Source organism: Gallinula chloropus (assembly GCF_964237585.1).
Source record: "Gallinula chloropus genome assembly, chromosome: 29".
Taxonomy (NCBI): Eukaryota; Metazoa; Chordata; class Aves; order Gruiformes; family Rallidae; genus Gallinula; species Gallinula chloropus.
Window position 1 is genome coordinate 1,666,623 of NC_140114.1, and position 13,300 is coordinate 1,679,922.

General features: G+C 49.4%; 3 protein-coding genes across 3 annotated transcripts; all 3 read left to right on the forward strand.

The window, feature by feature from the left end:
- Positions 1 to 2,550: 2,550 nt before the first annotated feature.
- On the forward strand, positions 2,551 to 2,856 carry LOC311202375 (feather beta keratin-like; the record flags this gene model as incomplete). The annotated part of the gene is made up of 1 exon (XM_084276970.1): positions 2,551 to 2,856. One exon carries the CDS (start codon positions 2,551 to 2,553, stop codon positions 2,854 to 2,856), a length of 306 nt encoding a protein of 101 aa, XP_084133096.1.
- A 3,730-nt stretch (positions 2,857 to 6,586) lies between these two features.
- On the forward strand, positions 6,587 to 6,892 carry LOC311202376 (feather beta keratin-like; the record flags this gene model as incomplete). The annotated part of the gene is made up of 1 exon (XM_084276971.1): positions 6,587 to 6,892. One exon carries the CDS (start codon positions 6,587 to 6,589, stop codon positions 6,890 to 6,892), a length of 306 nt encoding a protein of 101 aa, XP_084133097.1.
- A 2,731-nt stretch (positions 6,893 to 9,623) lies between these two features.
- Positions 9,624 to 9,929, forward strand: LOC311202377 (feather beta keratin-like; the record flags this gene model as incomplete). The annotated part of the gene is made up of 1 exon (XM_084276972.1): positions 9,624 to 9,929. The coding sequence occupies one exon, from the start codon at positions 9,624 to 9,626 to the stop codon at positions 9,927 to 9,929; it is 306 nt and encodes a 101-aa protein (XP_084133098.1).
- Positions 9,930 to 13,300: the final 3,371 nt, after the last annotated feature.

Here is a 13,300-nt window from a genome sequence, read left to right on the forward strand (position 1 = left end):
TCATCCTGAAGCAATGTGAAGGGGCCCTGCTCATCCCCCTCTCCTCACATGTGTGGGAGGAAGATGCTTGTCCGTTGCTGCGAAGGGGTGCCTGACTGTCAGCTGCCCTGGTAGCAGGCTGGACGGGGTCCCTTCCACCCTGCACTCCTTTTTTCACTCTCTACACCTAATAAATTTTGTGCTGCATTGTAATTTGAGTCTCCTGGTGTTCCTTCCCTCCTGGGATGCCCATCCAGGCTGTCCAGGGGGAACTCTGATTCTCTGGTGGGGCGTATGGCCATGCTGGCCAATGTAGGCCCATGTAGGCCATGTAGGCCAATGATTGACCTGCCTCATACCGGGAGAAGCTGGGTATCCTGACGGATCATGCTCTTTGGAAGAGCCATGGAGCAATGTGTGGTGTTGCCTGATTGTGAGAAGCAGCTCCCTCATGGGACATCGGACCAAAGAGCAACTTTGTCTCTTGGCTTTGAGTTATTGAGAGAAGCCATGGATGCTACAAGGCACTTCTGTACAGGCAGCCAAAGGCTCAGATTTATGTTACCACTTAGATTTTGCCATTTCATTCCATTCTCCAAGCCCTTCTAACCAATCCTGGATCTGAGGGCAGACCCAAAGGACTTGAAAGGAAATGTGGGAGCTAGGGCAATGTTCTAATGGGACTTCTGAGCCCTCTGTGAGATTTTGGCCCAATAGAGCTTGGTTGAGCATGGGTGTGTAAAATGGGAGAGGAGGTGTGTGAGCACACAGAGTTCCTCCTCCCTCAGTTGAAAGGGAATCACGGAATCACAGAATCATAGAATTACAAGGTTGGAAAAAACCTTTAAGCTCATCAAGTCCAGCTGTTCCCGTCCTATGCTAAACCATATCCCTAAGTACCTTATCTCCCTTTTTCAAAACACATCCAGGGAAGGTGACTCAACCACCACCCAAATGGATGGGCAGTGCTGTTGAGATATTATGGGAATTCTGTTAGGGAACAGAAACAGCACCTAATTGCAGAGGTCTGTGTGTATTTCGTGGTGTGCTGAGGGGACGTGTGTCTGGAGTAGGTGTGCAGCAAATCCTCCAGAAACCCCACTCAGGTGCTGTGCAGGCTGTGCCTGGAGAGGCCCAAAACCAAGATCTTGTTCCTTCAAGCAGGAATCAACTGGGCAGGCTGAGGGAGTAGTACCATGCCCACCAGCTCCAAACTCAGTCCCTCCTTCCCATGCACATGTCCTCCACAGGCAACACTTTGCTGGTCCTGATGCTCTTCTTGTACTTCCCATCTTGTGCTGTGCACCTTCTCCTGTCCTTGTAAAGCCTCATGGCCCCTCCTTGCTGCTGCACAGGTGGGATGTCCTGTGGAAATCCTGCTGAGTATTTGGCCATGCCAAGTGCTCCAGCAGTGTGGATGGCCAAAGCAGAAGTTGTGGCAAGGACACAGCCAGGATAATGACACCTATTGATTGGCTGGTATGAGTCTTGTGTACTGGGGCATTGGGGAGCATCCAGCTTTACAGAGGTGTCCATCCAAGAGTGTTTTCAGGGGAACACTCATCCTCCTTAATTGGGGTGGCTTTCTGCTGAAGGCTGGAAGCCATTAAGGAGAGAGAAGGATGATGACAAGCAGCCAGGCAACCTTCTGGCAAGAGCAAAACCCATCTGAGAGTGAGAAAGAGTCTAATACCCGAGAGCAAAGGGGCCCTGCCTTGAAAGGCAACACCTAAGGCAGTGAGAGTGAGCAGAGCATGGAAGTGAGTGACCAATGATGCTGACCTTGCATATGGGTGTCCAGGCTGAAGCCTCAGGCTTATGAGGAGAGCTGATCCATTCATCAGGACAAGCTTTAAAGTGCAGCCTGGAGGGCAAGTGGCTGGAATCACCTGGGGAGGTGGGACACTCGTCATCACTGGCTGCATCATCTGCCTGTGCTGACGTGTCTTTTCCTCTGGAAATCTTTTTGGTCTCTAATAGTGTCACTTGAAAGGAGCTTGTGTGGCTGAATGGGCACATCAGGAACAGGGAAATGAAAAGGCAGCGTTGAAGTGAACATAAACAGTGTCCCCATTTCTATAATTGTGATGTTTTGCATGCAAGATGAGCTTATTGGTGAATATGTTGCATATGCAAAGGATGCCTCTGGTCCTGGGGTGCTCTGGAGCAGTATAAAAGGCAGTGCAACAGCAGCCTCCTCATCCACTGCTCTTGCCTTCTCCTCCTTGGTGAACAAGGTGAGCTGCAACTGCCTCTGCCTCAGTCTCCTTACTCTTCTCCTCTTTGACTTCAGACCTTGCTTTAGACTTTGCTGAGCACCTTGCTCTTTGGTGGTGGTGATGAGACTTGTGTGATGGTCACCAGCATGGGAGGTGGGAGAAAGTCTTGGGCTTTGTTTGCTGGGGATCCTTGGGGACTGGGGCTCTGGATTCTCCCTTCCTGCCGATACTGCCTGTCCCTGCTCCCCAGCCTGTGCCTTCTGTCTTGCCGAGCAGGCTGTCAGGCTGTGCCTCACATGGTTCCTGTGCTCTCCCTGCCCTGTCTCCCAGGTACAGCTCCATCCTTCCAGCCATGTCCTGCTACGACCTGTGCCGTCCCTGTGGGCCAACCCCTCTTGCCAACAGCTGCAACGAGCCCTGTGTCAGGCAGTGCCAGGACTCCCGGGTGGTGATCCAGCCCTCTCCCGTGGTGGTGACCCTGCCCGGACCCATCCTCAGCTCCTTCCCCCAGAACACCGCTGTGGGCTCCACCACCTCTGCTGCCGTTGGCAGCATCCTGAGTGAGGAGGGAGTGCCCATCTCCTCTGGGGGCTTTGGGCTGTCTGGCATCTCTGGCCTTGGTGGCCGCTACTACGGCAGAAGGTGCCTGCCCTGCTAGAGCCGGGCTGGACGCCCAGTGAGTGCATCGCCCAGGAAGCCCAAAGCCAGGTGCCGGACTGAGGACGGAGCTGCTGGCCAGGCTTTCCAGAGGGGCTGAGCACCAGCGTGCCCTCCTGCAAAGGAGGGAGGCAAGCAAGGTGCCAGCCTGTGCTGTCTGGAAAGATGGCCCACCCACGTCTTCTTCTGCTCCTGCTTTCTTCTCTGCATCATGAGCTGCTGTTGTCTCCTGCTGTCCTGTGACAAGGGTTCATCCTGAAGCAATGTGAAGGGGTGCCTGACTGTCAGCTGCCCTGGTAGCAGGCTGGACGGGGTCCCTTCCCCCATGCACTGCTTTGTTTCACTCTCTACACCTAATAAATTTTGTGTTGCATTGTAATTTGAGTCTCCTCATGTTCCTTCCCTCCTGAGATGCCCATCCAGGCTGTGTAGGGGCAAATGGGATTTTACACATGGTAAAGGCATAGGTGAAGAAATGTCATGGACTACTCCTTTGGGAGATAGGGAGGGGGTATCCATCTGATGTGTTTACATGGACTGTACTGTTCCTTATATGTGGCAAAGCCACCTCAAGTCACACACATCCCTTTGTCCACAACACCAGACTTCTTGCATTGTCTTGCTGGGTCCCTGACGTGTTATATATGACAGATGGCCATTGAGTTGTGTCCCTTGACCTGTGAGCACAGACCTTCTCTCTGTGCCTGCCAGGCCCCTTTCTGATGTCCTCAGAAATGCTGGTGGAGCTGAACAGTCACTCTTTGGGTTTACATGACCTGTGGCCCATGGCAGTGACATGATGGTGTTTAGCAAAGCGTTCTCTGAACCTTGGCAGAAGGAAGGACGAAAAAAGAACCCCCCCAGGTTGCAGCCATTGTTGTTCCCTGCCCTGTCTGCCCTGATACTGCTGTTATCAGGGAGAGAAGGAACCTTGCCCCATGAGTGAATTTGTCATGTAGTTGGTGATGGAGGAGAGGCCCAGATACCTTTTCCCGTCCCTTCCTCCCATGTGCTGTAGCCAAACAGCAGTGATACTTTGCCCTGTGGCTCCCAGTCCTGCTTCAGGTAGAGTGAGGGGCATGTCCTGTGTTGTGCCATACTCAATGCAACCCCCACAGTGCCTTTGCCCACAGCTGAAGCCCTGTCTTCCCTGAAAGATGGCAGCTGCCAGCAGCCCCCTGTGCCTGTCTGTGCTGGGATGCCCTCAGGAGATGCAGTCTCCACCAAGCATCATGAGTCATGCTGAACTGGTGACAGAAGCCATGTGGGGTGGAAAGATCATAGCTGGGAGCGAAGGCAGCTCCAGAGGCAGGCAATGGGACAGAGCTGGGTGTGGCAGGGCCTTGCAGCCTTTGGGCAGACCCTCGCCATAGGTGCTGACTGTGGGAGTATCAAGGTCTGGCAGGAGACTCTACCTGTGGCTTTTCTAGGCCAGGGATGTGGTTGGAAGGAGCTGCAGAAGAACAGATAGATTTTGCTCTTATAAAATGAATGTGAGCTTCCTTTGCCCTGTCGTTGTGAGTGTTGGAGTTGGTGTCCTGTATCCCAGGTGCAGGGCAGATTTCATCTTGTACACTCCTGTGGCCTGGGTGCAGTAACAACAGGCCCAATGTCCCCAGTGAGCCTCATCTGTGTCTCTGCCTCTTCCCTTTGAGTCAGAGCTCTATTTTAGCTCTGCCCTGAGCCCTTAACCCCGTCCTTGGCTTGGTTGTAGGAGTGTTTGGCTCCTGCAGTTTCACTGTTGCCTGACCATGAGCCACCATGATGTAGGCCCTAAGCTGCCTTCATGTTGGCCTAAGCTGCCTGCTGCTTTCCTGGCCTCTCCTTGGGGTTTTTCTGGTCATTATCTTTCTGGTCAACAATCAGTGGGTTCTGTTGACCCAGGTTACCATGACTGGATCTTCTCTGGAGGTGTGGGCTTACTGCCCTGCTTGATGTCATTCCTGCTTCATGGCTTTGAGCTTGATGCCTGATCTGGCCTCTGGGCTGTGCCTGCTTACTGGTTCCGTGTTTCCCTTGTTCAGGTACTGTGCTATGTGGGTGTTATTAGGAAAATTTCCTTCCTGGTCTTGTATTTATACTCATCCCCTGGCTCTCATATTGCAGGGAACTGCTGCCTCTCACTGAGCACTGACAGTGTTTCTCTTTGGGCAGACTTTATTTGTCCTTACCTGTTTAACAGTGTGCACCTTCTTTTTTCTCTTCCTTGTCTTAAAGGAGGAAGTTGGCTTGACCCTCTGTTATTACAGTTGTGTGTCTCTAGTGTTGCATCAGTTAAATGGAAGAAGAGTTTTTTGTGCACTCTGTGCAATTAGAACCCTCCTGTGATGCCAGAGGAGTGTGGCTGGAGCCCCAAGCAGGGCGGTAGCTTTTCTTCAGTACCTTCAGCTCTTCTTCTGCCCCAGGAAATGCAATGCAGAGCACTGAATCATTCCCTTGGTGTGCATCTATGGGGACATCTTGGTGTCTCCTGCTCTCCAGGATGTCCTTGCATGCACTGTCACCCTCAGTTGCTCGGTGGAGGATTGCATGGAAATGTTGCTGAGTGCTTTCTGCTCTGTGTGCTATCCTGTTGTTATTGGGATCCAAAGCTAAAGCATAGAACGTGCAGAAGAGGAAAACAGGCATATTTGGTCTCCAGCCTATTCCTTTGTTTATGGGGCACATCCCAGTTTAACAGGTTTGGTGAAGCAATTCTTGGTTGTGGCAGAGTATCATCCTTCCTAAAACATGCCAGTGCTAGAGCCTGGGGACCTCTGTGTGCTGCTGATAGAAGTGAGACAGAAACCAGACAGGATTATTTCTCTGGAGAGCAGCGCTGGTTGCCACAGCAGGGCTAAAGACTGAAGGCAGAGCTGACATGCTTGGAAAGGTGGTGACTGAGATAGCTGGAGTCAGTCAATAGGGAAAGCTGATGCTGTGGGTGGCCTTCACATAGGAACCTTGTTGGATGTCTGGACTTTAATGATAGGCTTGTAGGAAAATGAGGCCTCATATGTTAGGGCAAAACCTCAAACCAAGACCCAGGAAGGTGAGAGGTTGGCATCACCATGTAAGGCAGGTAATGTCCTCCTCTGCCTTCATCTTCTTCATTCACATCTTGGTCATTTCCTCTGGAAATCTTTTTGTTCTCTAATAGTGTCACTTCAAAAGGAGCTTGTGTGGCTGAATGGGCACATCAGGAACAGGGAAATGAAAAGGCAGCGTTGCAGGGAATATGAGCAGTGTCCCCATGTCTGTAATTGTGATGTTTTGCATGCAAGATGAGCTTGTTGGTGAATATGTTGCATATGCAAAGGATGCTTCTGGTCCTGGGGTGCTCTGGAGCAGTATAAAAGGCAGTGCAACAGCAGCCTCCTCATCCACTGCTCTTGCCTTCTCCTCCTTGGTGAACAAGGTGAGCTGCAACTGCCTCTGCCTCAGTCTCCTTACTCTTCTCCTCTTTGACTTCAGACTTTGCTTTAGACTTTGCTGAGCACCTTGCTCTTTGGTGGTGGTTGTGAGTCTTGTGTGATGGTCACCAGCATGGGAGGTGGGAGAAAGTCATGGGCTTTGTTTGCTGGGGATCCTTGGGGACTGGGGCTCTGGGTTCTCCCTTCCTGCCGATGCTGCCTGTCCCTGCTCCCCAGCCTGTGCCTTCTGTCTTGCCGAGCAGGCTGTCAGGCTGTGCCTCACATGGTTCCTGTGCTCTCCCTGCCCTCTCTCCCAGGTACAGCTCCATCTCTCCAGCCATGTCCTGCTACGACCTGTGCCGTCCCTGTGGGCCAACCCCTCTTGCCAACAGCTGCAATGAGCCCTGTGTCAGGCAGTGCCAGGACTCCCGGGTGGTGATCCAGCCCTCTCCCGTGGTGGTGACCCTGCCCGGACCCATCCTCAGCTCCTTCCCCCAGAACACCGCTGTGGGCTCCACCACCTCTGCTGCCGTTGGCAGCATCCTGAGTGAGGAGGGAGTGCCCATCTCCTCTGGTGGCTTTGGGCTGTCTGGCATCTCTGGCCTTGGTGGCCGCTACTACGGCAGAAGGTGCCTGCCCTGCTAGAGCCGGGCTGGACGCCCAGTGAGTGCATCGCCCAGGAAGCCCAAAGCCAGGTGCCGGACTGAGGACGGAGCTGCTGGCCAGGCTTTCCAGAGGGGCTGAGCACCAGCGTGCCCTCCTGCAAAGGAGGGAGGCAAGCAAGGTGCCAGCCTGTGCTGTCTGGAAAGATGGCCCACCCACGTCTTCTTCTGCTCCTGCTTTCTTCTCTGCATCATGAGCCGCTGTTGTCTCCTGCTGTCCTGTGACAAGGGTTCATCCTGAAGCAATGTGAAGGGGCCCTGCTCATCCCCCTCTCCCCACGTGTGTGGGAGGAAGATGCTTGTCCATTGCTGCGAAGGGGTGCCTGACTGTCAGCTGCCCTGGTAGCAGGCTGGACGGGGTCCCTTCCACCCTGCACTCCTTTTTTCACTCTCTACACCTAATAAATTTTGTGCTGCATTGTAATTTGAGTCTCCTTGTGTTCCTTCCCTCCTGGGATGCCCATCAAGGCTGTCCAAGGAGAAATGGGATTTTACACATGGAAAAGGCATAGGGCAAGGGATGTCATGGAGTAATATCTTCTATTGGGAGTGTGGGGGCTTACAACTGAAATAGTCACATTGACTGTACTGTCCTTTGCATGTAGCAAAGCCACCTCAAGTCACACACATCCCTTTGTCCACAACACCAGACTTGCAATGCCTTGCTGGGTCCCGGATGTGTTATATATGACAGATGGCCATTGAGTTGTGTCCCTTGACCTCTGAGCACAGACCTTCTCCCTGTGCCTTCCAGGCCCCTTTCTGATGTCCTCAGAAATGCTGGCGGAGCTGAACAGTAACTCTTTGGGTTTACATGACCTGTGGCCCATGGCAGTGGTGTGGGGTTGTTTAGCAAAGCATTCTCTGTTCTCTACACCTCAGAGGAATAAAAGAAGAACTCCCCCAGGATGCAGCCATTGGGGTTTCCTGCACTGTCTGCCCTGATACTGCTGTTATCAGGGAGAGAAGGAACCTTGCCCCATGAGTGAATTTGTCATGTAGTTGGTGATGGAGGAGAGGCCCAGATACCTTTTCCCGTCCCTTCCTCCCATGTGCTGTAGCCAAACAGCAGTGATACTTTGCCCTGTGGCTCCCAGTCCTGCTTCAGGTAGAGTGAGGGGCATGTCCTGTGTTGTGCCATACTCAATGCAACCCCCACAGTGCCTTTGCCCACAGCTGAAGCCCTGTCTTCCCTGAAAGATGGCAGCTGCCAGCAGCCCCCTGTGCCTGTCTGTGCTGGGATGCCCTCAGGAGATGCAGTCTCCACCAAGCATCATGAGTCATGCTGAACTGGTGACAGAAGCCATGTGGGGTGGAAAGATCATAGCTGGGAGGGAAGGCAGCTCCAGAGGCAGGCAATGGGACAGAGCTGGGTGTGGCAGGGCCTTGCAGCCTTTGGGCAGACCCTCGCCATAGGTGCTGACTTTGGGAGTATCAAGGTCTGACATGAGACTCTACCTGTGGCTTTTCTAGGCCAGGGATGTGGTTGGAAGGAGCTGCAGAAGAACAGATAGATTTTGCTTTATAAAATGAATGTGAGCTTCCTTTGCCCTGTTGTTGTGAGTGTTGGAGTTGGTGTCCTGTATCCCAGGTGCAGGGCAGATTTCATCTTGTACACTCCCGTGGCCTGGGTGCAGTAACAACAGGCCCAGTACCCCAATGAGCCTCAGCTGGGGTCTCTGCCTCTTCCCTTTGAGTCAGAGCTCTATTTAAGTACTGCCCTGAGCCCTTAACCCTGTCCTGGCTTGGTTGTAGGAGTGTTTGGCTCCTGCAGTTTCACCTTTGCCTGGCCATGAGCCACCGTGATGTAGGCCCTGAGCTGCCTTCATGTTGGCCTAAGCTGCCTGCTGCTTTCCTGGCCTCTCCTTGGGGTTTTTCTGGTCATTATCTTTCTGGTCAACAATCAGTGGGTTCTGTTGACCCAGGTTACCATGACTGGTTCTTCTCTGGAGGTGTGGGCTTACTGCCCTGCTTGATGTCATTCTGCTTCATGGCCCCGAGCATGATGCCTGATCTGGCCTCTGGGCTGTGCCTGCTTACTGGTTCTGTGTTTTCCTTGCTCAGGTACTGTGCTTTATAATCATAGTTTTGGGGTCATTACCCCAGAAATATTTTGTCTTGTTACTGTCGCCAAAAGGAGCCTGAGTGGCTGAATGGGCACATCAGGAACAGGGAAATGAAAAGGCAGCGTTGCAGGGAGCATAAGCAGTGTCCCCATTTCTTTAATTGTGATGTTTTGCATGCAAGATGAGCTTGTAATACTCATATTGCAAACACAAAGCTTGCTAATGGGCCTGAGGTGCTCTGGAGCAGTATAAAAGCCAGCCTGACAGCAGGTCCCTTATCCACTGCTCTTGCCTTCTCCTCCTTGGTGAACAAGGTGAGCTGCAACTGCCTCTGCCTCAGTCTCCTTACTCTTCTCCTCTTTGACTTCAGACTTTGCTTTAGACTTTGCTGAGCACCTTGCTCTTTGGTGGTGGTTGTGAGTCTTGTGTGATGGTCACCAGCATGGGAGGTGGGAGAAAGTCATGGGCTTTGTTTGCTGGGGATCCTTGGGGACTGGGGCTCTGGGTTCTCCCTTCCTGCTGATGCTGCCTGTCCCTGCTCCCCAGCCTGAGCCTTCTGTCTTGCCGAGCAGGCTGTCAGGCTGTGCCTCACATGGTTCCTGTGCTCTCCCTGCCCTGTCTCCCAGGTACAGCTCCATCCTTCCAGCCATGTCCTGCTACGACCTGTGCCGTCCCTGTGGGCCAACCCCTCTTGCCAACAGCTGCAACGAGCCCTGTGTCAGGCAGTGCCAGGACTCCCGGGTGGTGATCCAGCCCTCTCCCGTGGTGGTGACCCTGCCCGGACCCATCCTCAGCTCCTTCCCCCAGAACACCGCTGTGGGCTCCACCACCTCTGCTGCCGTTGGCAGCATCCTGAGTGAGGAGGGAGTGCCCATCTCCTCTGGGGGCTTTGGGCTGTCTGGCATCTCTGGCCTTGGTGGCCGCTACTACGGCAGAAGGTGCCTGCCCTGCTAGAGCCGGGCTGGACGCCCAGTGAGTGCATCGCCCAGGAAGCCCAAAGCCAGGTGCCGGACTGAGGACGGAGCTGCTGGCCAGGCTTTCCAGAGGGGCTGAGCACCAGCGTGCCCTCCTGCAAAGGAGGGAGGCAAGCAAGGTGCCAGCCTGTGCTGTCTGGAAAGATGGCCCACTGATGTCTGCTTTAAGTTCTAGCTTTTGATGACTTTCCTTGCATCTGTGATTTTGAGTTTGACTTTTTTTTAATTGCTGTACTTTTAAATTAACAGTGGAGGGGTTTTATTCAAGACAAATGGAAAGCAGAATCTTGCTCTCTGTTTTTGTGTTGGTATGGTTTAAATAGCTTCTTTCCCTTCAATGAATATCTGTATCCCTCTTCTTTTGCAAAATGCTACTTGACTTTTTATCATTAAACTGATCTTGCAACTGAATTTGAGTTTCATTGTTTTTCTTTTCCTCTTTTCATCCCTTTGGGGTGAATTGTTTCATTACCTGGAAAAATATATGCAGATTACCTTTTCAGTGGGAAATGTTCATTGAATAGTCCCCACTATCACCCTCAAAGATAATGTCATTCTTGTTTACACCCTTATTAAACATTGAACAGTTTTACATATTTATTTCTCTTCCTTGGCTTTTTTTTGCCCATTTTTTCATTCCACACCTATGTGTAAAAGCACAATTTTGATACTTTTGCATTGGATTTCTGATCCTATCACTCATTTGACATCTTTGAAACTCCATGATTTCAGAAGTACCTGATAAGATTTTTTAGAACCAGTATTTGGGTCTATTTTTGGTTAGAATGAACACTGCCTGGCTCTGAAGCTTTAACCGTGGTCCATTTTGCATGATCTTGTTTCAATGCTTCAGAGGTTGAGTTTTCAAATCTCATCACAATAGGAAGACTTTTTGTATAATTAATAAATGCTTATGATTGACTTTGTCCTCTCTTTCAAGCCTTAAATAAAACCCAATAGATCTTGTGCGTAGCTAATCCACACAAGTGTTCCCTTAATCAAAAGGAAACATGAGTGAAGAATGAGACAAATGGCCATGGGAGTTTCCCTTAAGAAGTGTTTGATTTTGTTCCTGTTACCATCTAGGATTTTCCTTAGAGTTGTTAAAATCAGGACATTGTGTGAAGCTGAGAGACATCAAAGAATAATAAAGAATATCCTCATCTGCAGGTACATAAACTTCAAGTAACTTATCCAATGTTTTTAATCCTATTGACTCCTTAGCTTTCCCACTGAGGCTATATGAGGTCCAGCAGGACATAACACAGCAAAACAATAAGAACAAGAGTTGTGTAATTTTTGATAGCCCTGCTTCATGCAGGGCTTTCTGTTGGAGCCACTAAAATAGATTCGAAAATTCCAGTATCATAATGCTGAGATGTGGAGGAACCTGAAGGAAGATATTTGGCATTCAGGTTCAGTGCTGGAACCAGCTGAATTGTCCACAAATTGGAGGAAAAAGAGGTAGATTTATTTTTTCAAATGTTTTACACTCATGTTCTCAGTTTTCTTTACATAATTACTTACCAAATATGGGGGGAAATAATGCAGAGGTATGATGTGATACATCCTGTTTTAGGCTGTGGCTTGAGGCAGCAAAAGGAAAGTATGAAACACGGTGAATTGATAGATACTAGACTGAGTGGAGTCTTTGCTTAAAAATCAGTTTCCATACAATGTATTTCATTCCAGATGGGATTGGAATGTGTCCACAAGCACATGGTGCCCTGTTGAGAGAACTGGTATGACTAAAATAATTAGTTCTTCACTCAGATCTGTGAGGAATTGTTGATTGCACTCTGATGTACATCAAAGAACTGCTTTGATCTTGGTGGGAGGAAGGTGTCTTTCTATGATGTAAATGTACATGTAGCATAAAGAGTAAAGAAATTAATGTCAGGAGAATGAAATGTCTGGCTGAGTTGCCTGTGCCCAACAACAGCTTGTCCTGAAAGGTATATTTGTGGGGCTTGTTGTGAATGAGAAAGCTTGGAGCACTATTCTCTGCCATAAGCCCCTAAGTCTCTGCTTGCTGATTGAAAAGAAAGCCTGGAATTTAGCCTTCTTCAGACAGCATGGCATCATGGGCTGCTTCTGCTTCAACAAGGATGCTGAAGCCTTTATTAAATGTATCATTAGAGACACAGCACCTGAAGAACGTGAACATCAATTTGATAGCCATGTCTCCTTTGTATGTTAAGATTGGGCACAATAACTATGCTTAGGGATGCTCACAAATTTGAGACCATTGAAGCATCCTTTATTTTTACATGAATTAGTTCCCACGTCCATTTTTGCAGGTGGAACCTTTTCTTGATAATGAAATTGGTTTGCTTTGTTTCCCAGTCTAGGTTCACCCTGGCATTGCATGAGAAGCCTACCCTACCCATGAAAAAGTCTTTCATCTTCAAAATATATGGGTCCTTTTAATTTCTGGTACTTTTATACTGACTCTATTAATGCTGATATGAAATTACTCTAAGCCCAGTCTAATAAAGATTTCTTTTCAGCTCCTCAGCAATTTGTTGGCTTGTGGGTGTCTTGGGAGTAGAATCTAAGATTACATTCCAGATATTCACTGAAGCTCTTTGTGTGCAATTCCTTGCCTGACCCACTTAAGAACAATTGCCAGTTCATGATTTAAAAAAGAATAAACCTCTAAGGAGATCAACAAGGGCTTCAAGTCTCTGGGATGAGTTTTTAGAGCCAATGAGACCAATCTGGAGTTAAGGCAGTTCAGGAATCTTATTGAAAATAGTGCAGTGATCTCTGAGGAGTTTGGTTTTAAAAGATGAGGTAGTAAAGCAAATGGAAGCTCTTGTAGTACTAGAAGGAAGCAGAAGTGTGGAAAACCTCTGTGGATGTTGTTGTGGATTTCACAGGCAAATTACTGTCAGCCTGGAGAATTAAGCACCTGCTGCTACAGAAGAATTTGTATTTAAAAAATATAGGTGTTTAGATGTTTGTGGGTTGATAGTATTGTTTAGGTCTGTCAAGGAAGGGAAATATTTAAGAGCCTAGGTGGGTTACTTTAGATAATGTTATTGAAATATGAAAAGCAGTTAAAAACTGTAAAATTTGATTTTTATTCTTTTTTCCTTCAGGGATGGGTTTTGTAGAGTCTGTTAAAATACAAATGGCAATGTCTGGGCTTATGGATGGGAAGAATGATCTTGTTTCAGAGCTTTCAAAGACATCTCATTAGGCAGATGATGTATCATGAACAGTTTGATAACTCAGCTGTGTGAATATGCACATTGGGAATGAAAACTGAGAAGGACTTTGGGATCCTTCTCTAGGAACTTAAGACCAAAACCTGTGAAGCCTCATGCACTATATTTAATATTTAAT